Source organism: Podarcis cretensis (assembly GCF_951804945.1).
Source record: "Podarcis cretensis genome assembly, chromosome: 7".
In the NCBI taxonomy this organism is placed as follows: Eukaryota; Metazoa; Chordata; class Lepidosauria; order Squamata; family Lacertidae; genus Podarcis; species Podarcis cretensis.
Genome location: NC_137176.1, coordinates 67,971,856 through 67,991,849, shown reverse-complemented (window position 1 = coordinate 67,991,849; position 19,994 = coordinate 67,971,856). Strand labels below are relative to the sequence as shown.

The window sequence follows — 19,994 nt, the reverse complement described above, 5'->3', positions numbered from 1 at the left end:
CAAAACTAGGTCATCTGCGAAAGCTTTAAGTTTATATTGTTTCTCTCCGACCTGAATTCCTTCCACCAACCGGTCCCCTCTAATCATATTCAAGAGCACCTCCAGAACCGAAATAAATAGCAAAGGGGCAATAGGGCAGCCTTGTCGTGTTCCTTTTTCGATTTTAAACTCTTCTGTAACCACATTGTTGACTATCAATTTAGCCTTTTGCTCTGAATATATTGCATCAATCCCATTCTCAAAACCCCGTCCCACTCCCATTTCTTTTAAATTTCCCTTCATAAATTTCCAGGAAATATTGTCAAAGGCCTTCTCCGCATCTATAAAAATTAACACTGCTTTTGTATTTATATCTGTTTGCAAAAGTTCCAAGATGTCAATAATGTTCCTTGTATTAGCAAACAAGTGTCTACCTGGGAGAAAGCCTGCCTGGTCCTTGTGAATTACTTCATTTAAAACTTTTTTAAATCTACTTGCCAAAATGTCTGCAAATATTTTGTAATCCACATTTAAAAGAGAGATGGGACGATAGTTCTTAAGTTGTGTCTTTTCAGCTTCCGATTTTGGTATCAATGTGATAAAGGCTTCCTTCCACGATTCCGGCGCCCTCTTCCCCTCCATAATTTCATTGCTAACCTCCATCAGTGGTTGTATCAAATAGTCTTTTAATGTCTTATAATACTTGGAGGTCAGCCTATCTGGCCCTGGAGATTTGCCCATTTGCATATTCTGAATGGCTTGTTCAATCTCTTGTCGTGTTATTTTGCAGTTCAGGATTGATCTATTTTCTTGTGACAATTTTGGTAGCCCATTTTCCCCCAGAAATTGTTTAATCTCATCTCGCGGCCCTTGAGTGTATAATTTTTTGAAGTATCTCTGGAAGCACTTTCTAATGTCCACTGCAAAGTGCATTTATATCCTACTGTAACATGTAAGTGAAATCTAACAATGGCATAGCTGGAACTATATTTCATTGCAAATATATACTGGTACTGAGCTTGTAGTGTAGGTGCAGCAAGTTAAAGGTTTATCATTGTTTCTTTTATGTTCTCTCTCCTCCTTTAAAATCCAGGTCAACACTGACGGATTAGTTCTGAGAGGCTGGTACAACTGCTTGACGCTTGCAATATATGGCTCTGTTGACAGAGTAATAAGCCATGATAGGGACTCTCCCCCTCCGCCGCCTCCGCCACCACCCCCTCCTCAGCAACAAGCAGCTTTGAAAAGAACTCCGAAACCTGGTAAGCATTCCAAAACTAAGCCAATTAAGAAATGCAAATAGAAGTAAGTGATTCCCCCCCACAGAAGTTAAATCATCTACGTTTAAAACGCTTGTGTCTCATTACTTCTTTCAGCTGAAGTTTTTGTCTGTGATCTGTAAGTTAATGCATGCACCACTACAGTTTTTTACTGAGTGGTTCATTTTCAGCAACTTCCCAAGTGATGCCACAGGCTTCCCATGAATTTATTTATCTTTATTTATAAGCTCATTTATATGCCTTTTTTTTTTTTTTACAGCTGATGGAGAGAAAGAGGATCAGTTTAATGGCAGTCCTCCCCGACCACAGCCTAGAGGCCCAAGAACTCCACCAGGCCCACCTCCTCCTGATGATGATGAAGATGAGCCAATGCCCGTATCAGGTACTTTGGAACGTAACTTTCTTTACATTTCTTTCTCACTTGTGTCCACATGCATGCATAATTTAAGTGAGGAGAAAGTGTTGCTGTTTTTCTAGCAGTAGGTATATTTTCCTAGGGGACGCAGGTGGCGCTGTGGGTTAAAGCCTCAGCGCCTAGGGCTTGCCGATCGAAAGGTCGGCGGTTCGAATCCCTGCAGCGGGGTGCGCTCCCGTCGTTCGGTCCCAGCGCCTGCCAACCTAGCAGTTCGAAAGCACCTCCGGGTGCAAGTAGATAAATAGGGACCGCTTACCAGCGGGAAGGTAAACGGCGTTTCCGTGTGCGGCTCTGGCTCTGGCCAGAGCAGCGATGTCACGCTGGCCACGTGACCCGGAAGTGTCTCCGGACAGCGCTGGCCCCTGGCCTCTTAAGTGAGATGGGCGCACAACCCCAGAGTCTGTCAAGACTGGCCCGTACGGGCAGGGGTACCTTTACCTTTACCTTTAGGTATATTTTCCAGCTGCAACTGAATTCACCACTGGGAAGTGGCAGTTGTGACAGGAGATATGATGCATCTATTAGGCTGTTCCATACGGCAGAATTGACAAACATCTGTATTGGTCCATGGAGGCTAACCTTGCCTTAAAACTACAAAACCAAAGCAGCAGTTTATTAGCGTCCTAGCTTGAAGATTTAAATTTTATGGAAAATACACAGAATTCTCTAGCAGAGTATTAAATTACACTATGGGTATTTGTTGTTTAGCTTTTGTTGTTGTCTGCTTTCTCTTTCTTTTTGAAAATGACAGTTGTTTAAATTAATTTTGCTGTGGATTCCATTCTTTCCAGTGGTTGGGGAGAAAGATGACGATGTTGATCACAGAGAGGATTACTTTGAGCCCATTTCTCCTGATCGGACGTCCGTTCACCAGGAGGGTCCATATTCTGATGAAGCAGAAGTGGAAGAAGACCAGCCCGAAGAAGTGGATGATGAAGAGGGGGTGGATGTTGAGGAGGAGGAGGAAGATGAAGAGGATGACGATGGTCAAACAGTAGAGAGTATTCCAGAAGATGAAGAAGAGGATGAAGAGGAGGAGGAGGAAGAGGATGATGAAGAAGAGGATGTTGAAGAAGAGGAGGAGGGTGAAGGTAGGCAAATACAGAAACTGCTGAGGACTGAGTTGCACGTGCATATATGTTCTTCCATCGCTTCATCACAGAACAGTTGATTTTCAGCTGAATGTGTGAACTGTCCCTAATGAAAAATATTGAGTAGTGCTCAAGCTTTATTGATAACAGATCTATTGAAATTAATGCACCTAATGTCATATTCATTTATTTCAGTTGGTTTACCTTGAGTAAAATCACCCATTGTTTGATTTGACTGTGGGGCATGCAAACGTTCTGTGTTACTTAACCTGAGTTAGTCAGTTCACACTAGTTGTCTCTAGAAGCTAATAATGATAAGTGGGGTGTGGGTGTGTGTGATCTGGTCCTGAGACAGTGGAATATATGTAGTATTTTTTTGGGGAAGCCAAGCACTTCAGAGGACACTAGGGAAGATATTTTGAAGGTTTTGTGGCATATAGGTTTTCTACCTTTTCTGTCAAAATATTATTTGTGCTATAACTGCAGTTGGAAGGAATTTTTTTATTTTGTTTTGTCTTTTTATGTTTGCGGTCCTGTGTTGATGGGCATGGTCTGACATACATTGACACAAGAGAGAACCTTCTCAGTGGTGGTGCCCTGATTATGGAACTCCCCTTCATTAGGAGATATGACTGCCTCCTTTACTCATGAGTTTTAGACATCAATTTAAATACTTCTCCATATGAGGGAGGTGCAGAGGGTGGTTACACAAGAGGAGAGTTTTTCAGTGGTGGGCCCCCTTTTGAAATACTCTCCCTAGGGAAACTTTCCTGGTATCATCAGCTTTTGGGTGATAGATGCTTCTGTTTGCTAGACTTCAGTTAGTCTCTGTTGTGCTGCTCATCTTTTAGTGGGGTACAGTAGCGCTACTCCTTGGATGAGCATTTTAAGAGTTTTGTATTGTACATTGTTTTTCAGTTTGACTTTTAATTGATTTAAATTATTCATATTTTATCTTACATTGCTTTAATACTTTTTTTGTTTAAAGTGACTAACAAATACTACAAATAATCTTTTCATACAGTCCTTTGGGTGAGGTCTGCAAGCTGGATATGGTGGTTTTAATGTTGCTGCAGACTGGATTGAGTGGTTTCCTTGTATTTTAGTCTGGCTGTATTGTGGTATTCACCACTTCAAGATCCTACGAGATAGAGGGTGGTCTTGAAATAAATAAAAACCAAGGTTAAGAATTCTCCTTGTGGAGAAAATCTAATTATATGGTACAATTATAAATTTCTCCTGTTAGTTGATACCTTTTGGTCCTGCGTGTGAGTGTGTAGCTGATGGGTTGGCAAAGCATCCTGCAAATGTTTTAACTGCTGGGGCTCCCATGTTTATGAGCAAAAGGGGAGAAGATGGTTTATTTTTCAAAACTGTAATTAATGGATGGGTGTTATTTGTTGCTTATTTTGGTTCAATTGATTCAACAAGGTAATTATAAAACTTTTCTTTTCAGGGGATGATGGTTATGAGCAGATTTCAAGTGATGAAGATGGAATTGCTGACTTGGAACGTGAGACGTTTAAGTACCCGAGCTTTGACATTGAGTACACTGCTGAGGATCTAGCCAGAGTGCCACCTGTGACCTATGATCCTTTTGATAGGGAACTTGGGCCTCTTCTGTACTTTAGCTGTCCCTACAAGACAACTTTTGAAACTGAAGTTGCTAAGATGAAAGATACAGATCCAGACAAGGAAAATTCAGGGGCAGTTGAGACCTCTACTAAATTGACCGAACTCCTAGAATTATATCAGGAGGAGAGGGGTGCAAAGTGGGTCACTTCTCTGGAAGAAATTCCAAGTTTAATAGTCAAAGGGCTAAGCTACTTGCAGTTAAAGGACCCGAATCAGGATTATATAAGCCAGTTGGTTGACTGGACAATGCAGTCATTAAACCTACAGGTAGCCCTGAGACAGCCGATCGCTTTGAATGTCCGTCAGCTTAAAGCTGGGACAAAACTTGTCTCCTCGCTGGCAGAATGTGGAACTCGAGGGATAATGGGCCTGTTGCAAGCAGGAGTAATTAATTCTCTATTTGAACTGCTGTTTGCGGATCATGTCTCTTCTTCTCTTAAACTCAATGCTTTCAAAGCTTTGGATAGCGTTGTTAGCATGACTGAAGGAATGGAGGCATTTTTGAGGAGCGGCTCAGAGGTGCATGAAAAAAGTGGTTACCAGAGACTACTGGAGCTCATCCTGCTGGATCAGACAGTAAGGGTCGTCACTGCCTGCTCTGCAATTCTGCAGAAATGCCACTTCTATGAGGTTTTGTCCGAGGTCAAAAAGTTTGCTGACCAGTTAGCGGAATATCCTCCATCTCTTCCTAATCACACTGAGCCTGAGCAGGATACGGACACTGGACTCGAAAGGGGTAACCAGGAATATGAAAATGATGTGGACACTCCAATGGATATGGACAGCCTTCTGGAGTCCTCCAGTATGAGTGAAGGAGAAGTGGAGAAACTCATTAACCTTTTGGATGAGATCTTGCATTTGATGGAGACTGCCCCTCACACTATGATCCAGCCACCGGTGAAATCTTTCCCAACAACAGCACGTATTACAGGGCCACCAGAAAGGGACGACCCTTTCCCAGTGCTCTTTAGGTGAGTGGCCTTAGTTTTTTTATATGTTTCAAAGGGATACCTGTTTGTTTGCTTTCTGCCACTTGGTTGTTGACATAAGTATTTGTCATGCATGTCATGTGTGCTGCTTAATAAGGGTCTTTCAATGTTCCAGCCTAGACTGTTGTCTCTTTTCCCCCTTTCCCACTGTGTGTCTTCTGTCATGCCATCTCATAACTAAACAAAACTCCTCCACTGTCTTCATCAAGTCTCTTCACTCTAATCCTTTAAGTCAGTGAGGTGGTGGAGAACAGTGTCAGACTTGAACTGAGAAGATCTGGATTCAAATTCCTGCTCACGTTTGAAGATTAGTGAGTGCTTGTGGGCACATCACAATTTCTCAGCTTCTATTGCAGTGTTCATTAATTCCACTGGGTCTGCTCTAAGTAAAACTTTATTGAATCCCACCCACAGTTGTACACTTCTGCAGCTATTTCACATACCATTGCATTGAAAGTAGTAATAAAAAGTTCTGCCAATGTACTATATTTTGAAGTGGAATTGAGCATGCTGCTTCTTACATATTTCCAGGTACCTTCATAACCACAATTTCTTGGAATCTGTCACGTTGCTGTTATCCAATCCAATAACGAACGTGCACCCTGGGGTGCTGCAGTCCACCAGGGATATACTGAGATTTTTGGCACAGTCCCAGAAGGGCCTTCTTTTCTTCCTCTCTGAGTATGAAGCCACAAACTTGCTGGTTCGAGCCTTTTGCCATTTCTCTGACCCTGATCAAGAGGAAGGTCTCCAGACTGATGGGGCAAGCGATGAAGCCTTTCCCCCATGGCTTCTTCATTCAACACAGACGCTGCAGTGCATTTCAGAACTATTCTGCCATTTCCAGCGCTGCACAGCCACTGATGAAACTGACCATTCAGATCTCCTGGGAACGCTTCATAACCTTTACCTGATCACTTTTAACCCTGTGGGAAGAGCTGCTGTCGCCCATGTCTTCAGCCTTGAGAAGAATCTCCAGAGTCTTATTACTTTAATGGAGTTCTATTCCAAAGAAGCATTAGGGTAATTATCCTATTTTTTTAACCTTGCTTTAGGTTTTATGCTTTTAAATGGATGTTTGCAGGTTGATGTGGGTTTCACAAACTTTTAATTTGGGGTTGTTCCTTGTTATGGAACTTTGCTGCAGTACAGAATCCAACTTCTTACCCTCCTCATTTTTCTCCTTTTACGAAGCCTTCCCTTTAAAGAAGTGAACCAGGCTTTCCTTGTTCTGGGATGGTACATGCTTATTCCTCAGCATAGTCTGAGGATATGTATGGGGTGGCCCATGAGTTAGTAACCTCTTCATCCCAGTCAATGCTTGGTGATTTGGCTCTGATTGCAGACAGGAATTCATTGAGATGTTTAAACAGATTTCTCACCCCCACTCTCCAATCCCTGCTTTTAAATAGGTGGGCTCAGGATAACTAGGTTTGAAAATATAGTCTGAAAAAACAACACAAAAACACCATGGATGACATGAAAGAATAGGTAAAAGCAAAGCCAAACATTTTAAAACCAAGGAACAAGGGGAGCAGCGAGCACGTTCTGCTTCCTGCTCATCTTAATGTCCTGTAAGCTTGATCTTTTGCATATCCACCAGTGTGGAGATTTGCAGGTTATCTGCACAGAAGTTCTATGTTGCATGTGACAGAAATGTGGTGGGACAAGGAAGTGTAAGCTGCATGGCTGTTTTTTGATTCCTTCATGTTGTTATGAGAGCATTTCATGCTTGTCTGAAACTGGCTGCACAGATCAAGAACATAATTTAGATAAACATATCTTAGATGCTGGAGTTAAATTCACTATCGAAAGAGTGGGGTTTTCAGATCAAAGTGGCATACACAACTGTAGCTTGTGCTAAGGAGCTGAATGTTTGCCTGTGACATGGCTTGTATGCATTTGAAATCAGAGCCGTTCTTTATCCCTCCTGCAGTTTACTGCTTGATTCTGATCAATATAATTGACTTTTCTGTTTTGAGTTCTGAAAAGATTATGAGAAACTAAGTGGAGAAACTAAGAGAGAAGGCTGAGTCAATCAATCACATGCCAATCATTTGCAAACTCCCACTTGTAGCATGAACTTTTTTCTTCTCCATACAAAATAATCGTTTTGTAAATGAAAATCTGAATAGTATTCTGTAAGTATACGTGTAAGGATTCAAATGTGAAGTGTGTCATAATTTTCAGAAAAATCTGTTTCAGCGATTCCAAGTCAAAGAAGTCAGTTGCCTATAATTATGCTTGCATCCTTATTCTGCTGGTGGTTCAGTCCTCCAGTGATGTCCAAATGCTTGAGCAGTATTCAGCACCCCTGTTGAAGCTTTGCAAAGCTGATGAAAATAACACCAAACTACAAGGTACAGTATGTGCTGTTATTGGGGCAGTTGCTGGAAGTACTTTAGGAGAAATCTTTTTGGTGTCTGCTAAGGCTCTCCTGACCTTCTGGTTTTTGATAATGCGAGTAATGAGATTCCTTTGGTAAATACAGATTACTAGAAAGGCTCATTGAAAAACTGTGTAGCTTTTTTGCTAGTATCAAAGAGGCTTTGTGACACAGAAAGTTCTCTTGTTTGTGTAGCGTACTGTTCATTGGTGGGAGTCATTCAGTAACTGCAGAAAAATGTTCAGTGTTTGAAATCTTCTAAGGAAGCAACGTAGGGGGCTCCTGTTCAAAGAACAAACTTAAAAAAGTCACTGGACACTGATGATGACCTGAGAGCTTCCATTGTAAGTGTGTTTCTCAAATTGGAGCTGTTGTAATCTTGTCATGCCCACTTCAAGACAATGACTGATGAAAGGAGACCCCTTTTTGTGCAGGCTTTTACACTGCACGGACTGTTTTACTATACATAGCTTTTTAAAGTCCCAAGCAGCCTTGGGTCAGAATATCTAGGGAATCCCACCTGCCCATGTTAGCCTGCCTGGGACCTTCATTCCACTTCAAGGATCTCCTTCAGTCCTGCATCTGAAACAAGGCAATTAGGAGGTAGGGGAGAGAGCCTTTTTGGCTATAGTGCTGAAGATTTGTAAAGACCTCTCAATAGGTGTGCCTCACTCCATCATGACCTGCTTTTAGCCTGGTGATAAAGGCAACATTACAAAAGTGTACCTTTATTAGAAACTTGATTTTTATCATGAATCGTGCTGTTTTAAAATGCTGTGCTGATTCTTTGTTTTTAAAGCTCTGCTTTGGTTTTCCTCCTGCCAGTACTTCCATTGAATTTTCAGTCTGTTTTTGTTTTTGAGAGACAAGATAGCCTTGGCTTGCATACAATAAAGACTAAGAAATTCAAGTTACAGATAGGTAGCCGTGTTGGTCTGCCATAGTCAAAACAAAAAAAATTCCTTCCAGTAGCACCTTAAAGACCAACTAAGTTAGTTCTTGGTATGAGCTTTCGTGTGCATGCACACTTCTTCAGATACACACTGTGTATCTGAAGAAGTGTGCATGCACACGAAAGCTCATACCAAGAACTAACTTAGTTGGTCTTTAAGGTGCTACTGGAAGGAATTTTTTTTGTTTTAAGAAATTCAAGTTATTCTGAGCTGAGGAAAAAACTTTCATTTTAGAATATGCACACAGGAGGCCCTTGTAGCTAAGATGGGGTTTAATATTGAATATTCAAGAGATTAAATATTTGAATTAAGCTGGGCAAAATTGCCTTTTGGGACAACTAGATTGTCATGGTTCAGAATAATAATAATAATAATAATAATAATAATAATAATAATATATTTGTACCCCAGCCACTCTGGGCGGCTTCCATAGAAACAAAAAATACACTAAAATACCACACATTAAAAACTTCCCTGAACAGGGCTGCCGTAAGATGTCTTCTGAATGTCAGGTAGTTGTTTATCGCTTTGACATCTGATGGGAGGGCGTTCCACAGGGCGGGCGCCACCACCACTGTAGTTTTGCTTCTCGCAATGAAGGAACCGCCAGAAGGCCGGGCAGAATGATGGGAGTGGAGACGCTCCTTCAGGTATACTGGGCCAAGGCTTTTTATGGCATCGAATATTTAATATTATGGAATCCAATATTAAAACATTTTCAAAATCCTTGTAAGCCTCATAAATCTGCAACCATATACGTTGCAGTAAGTTGAATTGAAATCATAGGGATTTATTACCACATAGGATAAGTAGCCCAAGTCATACTGATTTCCTCCCACTGCTAAATGGAAGTGAACCTTTTTGATTGTTTTAATGCAAATAAGTTAACTTTTGATAAAGACATCCCTGGACCTATAGAAATAGATCTTCAGCAGTGTTCTTGGTGCTTTCAGCTGAAGAAATCAACTGAAATGTGGTATAATAAAGAATAATTTCAGACCAAATAAAAATTTGGCTCATAGGTATGCATTGAGTCTTTATTCTTTGAATTAAAGCAGTTTTAATGTTGTATTAAAAGTTAACTTGATTTATATACAAAGGCCTGTAGCTCTAATGCTTGTCACTGTATTTTTGGAATGCATCATTTTACATAATGCAACATTCTTCAAGTTTCCTTGTTTGTTTTAGAACTTGGCAAATGGCTGGAACCCTTGAAAACACTTCGGTTCGAAATTAATTGCATCCCAAATCTCATTGAATACATTAAGCAGGTTAGTAAAAACCATTCTCAATGCCTGCATTTTCTTAAAAATCCACGCCTAGCTATTTCATTTGTTGATCTTTTGCAATTGTATATACAGGAGGCAAAATTCTTTGTTTTCACAGTTCTGATGGCATAGAGTTATCATAAAGTTTGCTTGGTACTCCTTTATCCAGAAATGTTTTGTTACAAATACATTCTATATTGGACCATTTTGCGTGGTGTTTTTAGTATAATCCTCATAATAATATTTTTTTAAAAGTAGTCAACGCATTTCAAGAAGGAATTGTTGGTTCTCTGTTTCTAATAGTGTCCTTTTTGAAGAGCAAAACCTAGATGTGACCTTATTAATGGAACTGCTAATTCAATGCAGTTTTTAAAAAGTAAATTGCAGCCATGGGGAGGGTGAAAGATCAAGTTATTAGCTGGTTTTTATTCACATTGGGATTTCTACTGGATTGAAACTACAGCTGTGGAAAGAGAGTATAGCTCCACTTCTCCCTTATGGCTCCAATCAAGATTGCTTTCTTCCTGGTTGGTATTTACTTAAAACATTTGTGTAATTATCTAGTTTGGCTCTAAGGTGTTGTGTGTTTTGTGGTGACCTTCCATTAGAATTTTCAATCCTTGTGTTACTTTTACTTGGATGCCTCGTATAGAAAGGGTGGGAAGAAGTTTTGTAGACCAGTGCCCCACTTCTGATGAATCACCTAAATACTGGCAAGTAGATTGGACCAAAGATGGACATTGGTCTGATGCAACAAGATGGTACTTAACATTCCTAAGCAAAAGAGTGCACAATCAGAATAACTTAGCCTAGATTAGTTATTCTTTAGATGTTAAAAAAAAGTTCCATGTTGTATAAGTCAATAGATTAAAGGGATTCTAGTAAAAAAACCTAATGGCCCTAACACTCAAGTTTGAAGTCAGCCTACCGTTTGTTGCTCAGAAGCAAGATAAAGTTCTCTACTGCACCCATTTTTGTTGAATATTGATCTTTAATAACACGAGTCTTATTTTTCAAATTTTATTTTAAAGAATATTGATAGCTTGATGACCCAGGAAGGAGTTGGTCTTCCTACTGCACTTCGTGTCCTGTGCCATATTGCATGCCCTCCACCACCTGTTGAAGGTATAATACTTGCTTTTAACATTGTTCCATTTCCTTTATAAGAGTACATCAGATTTAATCACCACCTCCTATAGCCATATTGAAGTAAAATGTTTCTTTGGACCATTTTCTGTTGCTGACAGAGCACGTAGAATTTTTGGATGGGAAACTTAAGAGTAAAATGTAAGGATTCTGTGCCCCATGATAAATTTGGTGTCATGTAAAAATGTATGTTCTTGGTCATGGACAGAAGTCTCATAAAAAGGAACCATTGCACCTGATCTATATTTTCCTAAAGACTGAGATAAAGGCACAACATGGTTTTTCTCTTTCCTCCCCATCTCCATTCCCCATTTCCTCCTAAAGGTCAGCAAAAGGACCTGAAATGGAACCTTGCAGTCATACAGATGTTCTCTTCTGAAGGAATGGACACTTTTATTCGTGTTCTGCAAAAGCTAAACAGCATCCTTATTCAGCCCTGGAGACTCCATGTCAACATGGGGACTACCCTCCACAGAGTCACTACGATTTCCATGGCCCGGTGCACCCTCACCCTCTTGAAGACCATGTTGACCGAACTGCTGCGTGGAGGGTCCTTTGAGTTCAAAGATATGCGTATTCCTTCCGCACTTATTTCTTTACACATGCTCCTGTGTTCTATTCCCCTCTCTGGACGTTTAGACAGCGATGAACAAAAAATCCAGAATGACATTGTCGACATTTTGTTGACTTTTACCCAGGGGGTTAATGAGAAGCTAACCATCTCGGAGGAAACTCTGGCCAATAACACTTGGTCGCTCATGCTAAAAGAGGTCCTCACTTCTGTTTTGAGGATTCCTGAAGGGTTTTTCTCTGGTCTTATACTGCTTTCTGAGTTGCTGCCTCTGCCGCTTCCCATGCAAACCACTCAGGTATGTAAAAACTATCAATTATTTGTAAAAGGCAAGAAAATTAAAAGACTGATTAAGAGGATGGGTAGGTAAGAACTGACTGATAAAGAGTTGTGCAGTGGATCTATCCATTTGATGGATTGTATACCAACCTCCCTCAACCTGGTGACCTCCAGTGTCATTGGACTCCCATCAGCCCCAGCCAGCATAGTGAATGGTCAGGGATGATGGGAATCGTAGTCCAGCCACATGTGGAGAGATGCAGGCTCCCCATCTCTCATTTAAAGGGCTGATAGAGGGGATTCGTCCTTTTGATGCTGGATGCTGAGTGGGGATATTTCTCCTTAGCTGGGAGGCAATAACTCTATATATTGGAGCACATATATTGGCTACAAGGGTTTTTATGAGTGCCTAAAGAGCACCAGGTAGTGTGCCTTGCATGTGGTGTTGGAGAAGAACTCTATACGTTTTGGCACTCTCATAGAGTTAATTTTGCTTTTCTGACAGGTCATTGAACCGCATGACATATCGGTGGCTCTCAACACTAGGAAACTGTGGAGCATGCATCTTCACGTTCAAGCGAAATTGCTGCAAGAAATAGTACGGTCCTTCTCTGGCTCCACCTGCCTGCCTATTCAGCACATGCTGAGACGCATTTGTGTTCAGTTGTGTGACTTGGCTTCGCCAACTGCTCTCCTTATTATGAGGACTGTTTTGGATCTGCTTGTAGAAGATTTGCAAAGGTACGTTTTTATACTTTGTCCTAAGGGTCTTTAAGTAGCAGTGCTAACCTGGTGCCCTTCAGAAGTTTTGGTCTACGACTTTCACCATAGCTGTGCAGATTAAGGATGATGGGAGTTTTGTTGAAGGCTTCTGTAGAACCTTTGCATGTTGAGGCTGGAAAATGGGCTATGCCTCTCCTATCTCATTCATGAATAGGCAGTGGCTGCCTTGGAGTTAGGCCTTCTGTTTCTCTCCATGCATGGTGATGGCTCTTGAAGGATGGAGCTGTGTGATGGCTCTTCCAGCTGGGAAATCCTGAGGGCTGCAGTAAATTGCTGCATGTATGGCATGAATATGACATGGAGAGGTGGGCTTCATACAGTTGGTGATAAGAGATGCCTCCACACATGGAGAGGGCTGAAACATAGCATTTCTTTTCAATACTTGGTTAGGCTTACTGACTTCGGATACCAAAGTCAAAACTGTAGTGGTTATCTCATCTTTGCTGGCAACTAGATACACAGTTAATTAATGACCACAACCTGAAAACAATCAAATTACAGTGGTACCTTGGGTTAAGAACTTAATTAGTTCCAGAGGTCCGTTCTTAAATGGTTCTTAACCTGAGGCATGCTTTCACTAATGGGGCCTCCTGTTGCCGTTGCGCCGCTGGCGATTGTCATTCTTATCATGGGGCAAAGTTCTTAACCTGGAGCAACCACTTCCTGGTTAGCGGAGTTTGTAACCTGAAGTGTCTCTAACCTGAGGTACCACTGTAATGGTAATAAGCTCATTTGCAGCAAATGCAGATAGATAGATAGATTTATATTATATTATATTATATTATATTATATTATATTATATTATATTATATTATTGTTATGTTATGTTATGTTATGTTATGTTATGTTATGTTATGTTATGTTATGTTATGTTATGTTATGTTATATATAAATACACACACACATACACACGCACACACGTATATGAATCTTTTAATGGAAATTTCAGATCTGAAGTTTGTTTTGTCATACATGCATGCAGTATATTTGTCTTTTCTAATAAGAGCATTGGTGTCACTTCAGCAACCCAGAAGACAAAGAGAAGCAATACACTGGCCAGACTACCCGCTTGCTTGCGTTACTCGATGCCCTGGCTTCACACAAAGCTTGTAAACTGGCTATTTTGCACTTGATTAATGGAACTGTGAAAGGGGATGAGAAGTATGCTGAAGTTTTCCCAGAGCTTTTGTCTTTAATGCGAGCTGCAGGGGACAACATTATTCACCAGCAGTGTGCAGAGTTCTTGGCTTCTATTTTGCAGTCTCTCTGCGATCAGGTATTTAAAAATGAAAATCTAAAGAACCCTTAATGTCATTCTGTATTGATTGTGCACATGCATGTGGGCAGTGGGGGTGGGGCTGTCCTGGAAGGAGCGCAAGGCTCCCCTTAGCAAACAAGTCAGGCCTGTCCAAGAAAATACGAAAAGGATGTCCCTACTCTCCATCTCCCCATAACACCTAGCCAGCATGCCTTCAAGGAAGGAGAAAAATATACATGGAGGAAAACCAATGTAAGCTAAAAGTTGTGTGTATGTGTGTATAAACACTTTGTTTGTTTCCCAGATATAAATCTCCTCTCATTTCAAAACTCAAGACACATTCCAATTGGTTCTCTCTGGTCACAACCCCTGAACAACTGTATTCATTAAAAACCTGTTCTTCATTAATTCACAAATTGTACCAAGGCTGAATCTTCTTTCAGGAATTCACGAGTTGCACCAAGATTGAGTCCCTCTTCCTTTATTTGCATTCCTAAGTCTTATAAAACTATGCCATACCTATTTCCTGAGCCAGGAAGAAGAACCTTGAAACCGTTTGGTTTCTGGCAGAGAGGGATTGTTGCTGCCATCAACTCCTACCATAAATCTACCTCTCCGTTTTCGAACTAATTGCATATAGGCATATATTTGCACAGCTATATAGTATATCCCTATCTATTCTCGCTGAGGCTGGTGGGAGTTCATTGTCACCAAAGGGCCTCAGATTCCCAATTCTTTTAGTAGCTGCACTCAAGAGCAGGCCGTTTCAAGTTCCGCTTTATAGAGCTTAATGAAACGGCTGTTGAGTGACACTTCATGTTTCTTTGCAAAGCTAAATGCTTTTAAATAAGGTTGGCCAGGAATCAGAAATTAGTGCTCAAGAGATATTTCGCTTAACAGGGGTCAGCAAACTTTTTCAACAGGGGGCCGGTCTACTGTCTCTCAGACCTTGTGGGGGGCCGGACTGTATTTTTTGGGGAAAATTGAACGAATTCCTATGCCCCACAAATAACCCAGAGATGCATTTCAAATAAAAGGACACATTCTACTCATGTAAAAACACGCTGATTCCCGGACCGTCCATGGGCTGGATTTAGAAGATGATTGGGCCGGATCCAGCCCCTGGGCCTTAATTTGCCTACCCATGGCTTAACAGGTTGTGAACAGCACTCCCTGTGCTGCATGGCAGACATTACAGCTGTGGACAGTCTTGTAACTGTGAAGTCCTGTGGCTTTGCTTTTTGAAAAACCCCACTCGGTTGGTGCAAGCTCTAAAGTGGCTTTTGCCATGGCCCCAAGGGATGCCTGTGTGCCTTTCTGCCTTTTGTAATACTGTGATTTCTCTTTGCAGGACATTGCATTGGTCTTGCCCAGTTCCACGGAGAGCACTCTCTCTGAACTGGAGCAGCTTTCAAATTCGTTGCCAAGCAAGGAACTCATGGCTTCCATCTGTGACTGCCTGATGGAGACATTTTCTAATGCTGAAAGCAGCTATAACTGTTTGCTGACTTGTATCAGGACAATGATGTTCCTTACTGAGCATGATTATGGATTCTATCACCTGAAGAGGTACATTCCACAAACATACTCACACCGCAGAAAGGTTTAGTTCAGCTCACTCCCCCCCCCCCCCCAGTGGGGCTTACAAAGCAAAAGATTGTGCTTAATGTAATGTCAAATTTCACAGGCAATGGTAACAGCAAGAACATACCAGTGTGGCATTTTTTTGGTGCTATTAATCTTCTCTTTCTCTTGGAAAGAATTGTTCAAAGCTAACTGTATAATAAAACACTCAGTTTGCAAATTCCTTTTAAAAAATGACCTGGCAGTGCTCTTGTATAGTACAAATACTTTTGTGAAGATGTTAATTAGGGCTGCTGGCTGATTAAAGAAACCTTAGTCAGTTCATCACATGGGTTTCATTAAGTCATCATATTTGCTTTCATGTGCATGTAATTGAGCCACAATTCTGAACAAAGCATCCTTGTTTTATTTCAGGTAGTGTCTGATATGACGTAAAAGGTATTATCTTAGAAGATGTATTCCCTCCTATATGTGAGAGGAGGAATTGCTTCTTCTAAGCTTTTTTTTGGGATTTAAAACATATTTAAATGCTGTTTAATTAATCAAGGACATCTTTTTAATTAACTGAAACATTGAAATACATATAAGTTCATTCAGTTGTGTTCCTGAAACTGCCTATGTTTTAAGTGCTTTAGATCTATTAATCATATTTTTTTCATATGCTGTGTCAAAAACTGGATTGTTAACAACCTTTTTCTTTGAAACGAAAACAGCTCTCTAAGAAAACACTGTGGGGCTCTGCACACTGGATTGAAGCGAGTAGTGAGCAGCTTTAATAAGGACCCTGGAGAACTTGCGTCTTCATTTCTGGATTTCCTGAGGCAGATACTGAATTCTGATACACTGGTGAGTAAATGTGTACAGAAGGCTTTCTGAAGCTTTGCCTTTATTGCATTCTGTTGCATTTCAGCTCAGGAAAAGTAGCTGCAGTTTTCTTTAAAGCGTACAGCTGTAATACTTCCATCATACTTCCAAATTATGGTTATCTAACAGAATCCCAAAGGGCCAATTTATTTATTTATTATTCAAGGGGATTTATTTCCTACTTTTCTGTTACAATAATAATACTTAAGGTGGCTTACATCATTTTAAAAATGTGCACACACACACAAACACACACAAACTCGAAACAACAAATAAGTAAACATTAAATCAGTAAAAACAGAATATAGTTTGCAGCAGGTGAAAACGAAGGAAACGTGAAAACCATTCAACCTTGTAGGTTATGTGCTGGCAGGGATAGAAATGCCTTAATAGAGTAGTGAAAAGCCATGAGAGAGACAGAGAGAGTTCTAGCAAGAAACGTTGGAAGGTTGGAAGGACAGGGAGATGTCAAAAAAAGATGTCATCAGTTAAAAGCATTATGGTGCTGTGGTGTTACTGCTTTTGTACTCACATAGTGTACTTAATCTTCCTTAGGGATGTTGTGGGGATGACGGAAGTCTTGCAGAAGTTGATGGAGCCCATCCTGCCAGAACTTTGGGTCTTACCACTGCAGAATTAAAATACCAATTACAAAACAAAGAAGAAACTCCTGAAAATCTGCTCCTTGAGCTGGAAAAGCTAGTTTTGGTAATGTAATGTTCATATTTTTTGGTGTTGGTGCCAGATGTTTGACAGTTAGGAGTCTGATGGTTTCTCATTGCTACTGTTCTTATTTGATTGTAATGCATTTTATATGTTTTTTTTAAACATTCGTGTATGTATTCATTTTTATGCAGTGTTTTTGAACACTGCCCATGTATCTTAACTAGATGTCAGGCTACAAATATTAATAATAATTATAATTTGTAACTAGTGATAAAGTTAGGATGATTGTGTTGCCATTGTTTAGTACTGTTAGGAATGATCACTGTGGTTATTAGTTATGCATATTAAGCTTAGCTTTACATAAAATTATCAGGCTATACCCCTTGAACTTATTTATTACATTTTTCCTGCCCTTCCTCCCATGGCCAATTGTCTCCACCGCGTACAATTTGTATCTCAGTAGCCCTGTACACATACTGGATAACACTTCAGGCACCTGATCGACTGGGGCCTAGTCCACAAAAATGTACACTATAATAAATCTGAGTAGACCTATTGAAATCAGTCCATTGATTTCAGTATGACTGACTTTATGTCCATGATGCCATATGTCCATGATGTCAATTGAACATGTATTTATTGAAAGAGTTGCTGCTAGTTTGCTGCATCTTATCAGGTGGCAAAAATACTTAAATTTTGCCTGAGCTGTTAGTGATTGCAGTCTTTCTTACACAGGAGCGCTCAAAAGAAGATGACAGTCTGGAATCTTTATTGGACAATGTTGTTGGACTTCGGCAGATGCTGGAATCTGCTGGTGATCCTTGTCCACTGAGTGATCAAGATGTAGAGCCAATCCTTCCTGTACCAGAATCTCTCCAGCATCTTTTTAATAATAGGTAAAGTGCTGAATGTGCATCTGTGTCTGTGAAGAACTAGAATCTCTGAAAACCAGGTGTGTGTGGTGGTATATTTGGGACCGTGTTTAACTTCATGCATTTATCTTTATGGGCTATATGCATTACAACAGAGACTACCTAGTTCTATTGTCTCAGTCCATCACCACACCTCCTCCCCCCCCCCCCCCCCCGCAAATGATAGGTTGAGGTTCTGAGAGTTGCCCAATTCTTTCAAGATCTTGTGACACAAGTATTGCACAAGTATGATGGATGTGCTTCTTTGTCAATTGTGATCTCTCCCCTTCTTTTTGTCAACATTGCTAATCCTTTTTCTGATCCTTCTTTATTTGGAAATAATAGGCGTTGAGTAGTCCAGCTTTCCTTTTATCATTGATCAGTGTCTTTCTTGAACAAAGCATAGACTTAATGTGTGCTTTTCGTTTGTCTTGTTTTAAACATACATAAAATTGTTTTCAACTTACGCACCATTACTTATCACAGTATTGGTTTATCACAGTGTTGATTGTGGACAGTGTCCCTGGACAGATAGAAGGACAGGGCGTATGTTTTTAAAATAACAAAATAGATAGTGTACCAATTGCTAAACAAAATACAGACGCGATACGGTCCCTGTCCTAGAAGGCTGTCAGGCTGTTTTTGATGACACAGGAAAGTAAAGTGCTTGATAGACATTGCAAAGAATAGGAAACAAGAGCACCTGGTCATAGCAGAGGTTCAAGCCATGTTTTCCATTGGGCATTAGGATGCTCCAAGTGGGATTGTGTTCTTGAGGAAGGAGGTGGTGAAGCCATGGCCTTTTAGGAAATGTTTTATTGGAGGAGTGGATGATGAATACCAGTGGGTAACATTTATTTCATATGGAGACAGCGAACACTGACCGCTATTTTTTTTAAAATACATTTGATATTACAGGACTGCATACATCTTGGCAGATGTAATGGATGACCAGCTGAAATCGATGTGGTTCTCGCCGTTCCAGGCTGAAGAAATTGAAACTGACCCTGACATGGTAAAAGTCTTGAGTTTTTAATACTTGAATGGGTGGGAACTGGAGCATTTATAGCTTAATTGTCAGCAGTATTTTTGAGACCCCATTCATAGTGTAAGCAACAAAGAGGAATGTTAGGAATGTAGACAGATAAAAATGGGCTACTCATTTAGCAGCAGCCTTCTAAGAGTGCTTCCTGTTTGGGGATGCTGACAGTTGTCTGGGGGAATGATTAAAGTGGAATGAATTTCTCACTCTTACAGGTAAAGGTTGACTTAATTGAACTGTCAGAAAAAGGATGCAGCGACTTTGACCTGCAGGCGGAGCTGGAGAGGTCATTTTTGACAGAGCCTACTTCTCCGGGTCGGACAAAAACCACAAAAGGCTTTAAACTTGGCAAACACAAGCATGAGACATTTATAACTTCCAGGTAACCAGTGGTTTTGATTGTGACTGTGTGCCTAAAGGTGGATTTTGATTTTTCCACTGCATTGGTGATGTATTTGTAATCACGGCATAGTGGGGTCCAAGTAGATTTGAGTCACTTGAAAGGGTCCTGCCTACAAGTTGTTCTGCTGCAGCACTCTCTTTGAAAACCAAACTTTTTAAAAATAGATTTTACATGAACAGATTTTGCTGGTGCAAGGGAAGGGAGTGGAGGAGGAATGGCTTCTGTGAACGATAGAACTAACATGGGTTATAAAAGGCAGAATCCAGTTCTACCCAGAAGAAATTTAAAAGAGCCTGGGTTGGAAAAAAGCATCTTACATCCTCTAAAATGCTGCAGACAGGTGTGCCCGAGCAAAAACAAGAAAATTGACTGTGATAAGAACCTTAGAAGGCAACACCTTTTTGCATATTGTGCCATATAGTAAGGTAGTACACATAAAGGAAGGGATCTCTTCTTCTCAGAAGCCTGCCTTCATCCTAGAAAGTGACTTA

At 40.6% G+C, this 19,994-nt stretch overlaps 1 protein-coding gene across 2 annotated transcripts in view; it reads left to right on the top strand.

Moving 5' to 3' along the window:
- The window catches only part of VIRMA (vir like m6A methyltransferase associated), a 32,622-nt gene that overhangs the window by 8,442 nt on the left and 4,186 nt on the right, over positions 1-19,994 (top strand). Inside the window, exons 5-21 of one of the 2 annotated variants that reach the window (XM_079983903.1) lie at positions 1,073-1,241; positions 1,519-1,641; positions 2,466-2,765; positions 4,222-5,371; positions 5,921-6,412; positions 7,595-7,749; positions 9,917-9,999; positions 11,028-11,121; positions 11,467-12,011; positions 12,498-12,733; positions 13,799-14,051; positions 15,385-15,602; positions 16,331-16,463; positions 17,037-17,189; positions 17,883-18,043; positions 18,977-19,073; positions 19,316-19,482. In XM_079983903.1, the coding sequence (XP_079840029.1) occupies positions 1,073-1,241; positions 1,519-1,641; positions 2,466-2,765; positions 4,222-5,371; positions 5,921-6,412; positions 7,595-7,749; positions 9,917-9,999; positions 11,028-11,121; positions 11,467-12,011; positions 12,498-12,733; positions 13,799-14,051; positions 15,385-15,602; positions 16,331-16,463; positions 17,037-17,189; positions 17,883-18,043; positions 18,977-19,073; positions 19,316-19,482 (4,529 nt within the window). Of the gene's footprint in view, positions 1-1,072; positions 1,242-1,518; positions 1,642-2,465; positions 2,766-4,221; positions 5,372-5,920; positions 6,413-7,579; positions 7,750-9,916; positions 10,000-11,027; positions 11,122-11,466; positions 12,012-12,497; positions 12,734-13,798; positions 14,052-15,384; positions 15,603-16,330; positions 16,464-17,036; positions 17,190-17,882; positions 18,044-18,976; positions 19,074-19,315; positions 19,483-19,994 lie in introns of both variants that reach the window. The other variant, XM_079983902.1, reaches the window with a different exon arrangement.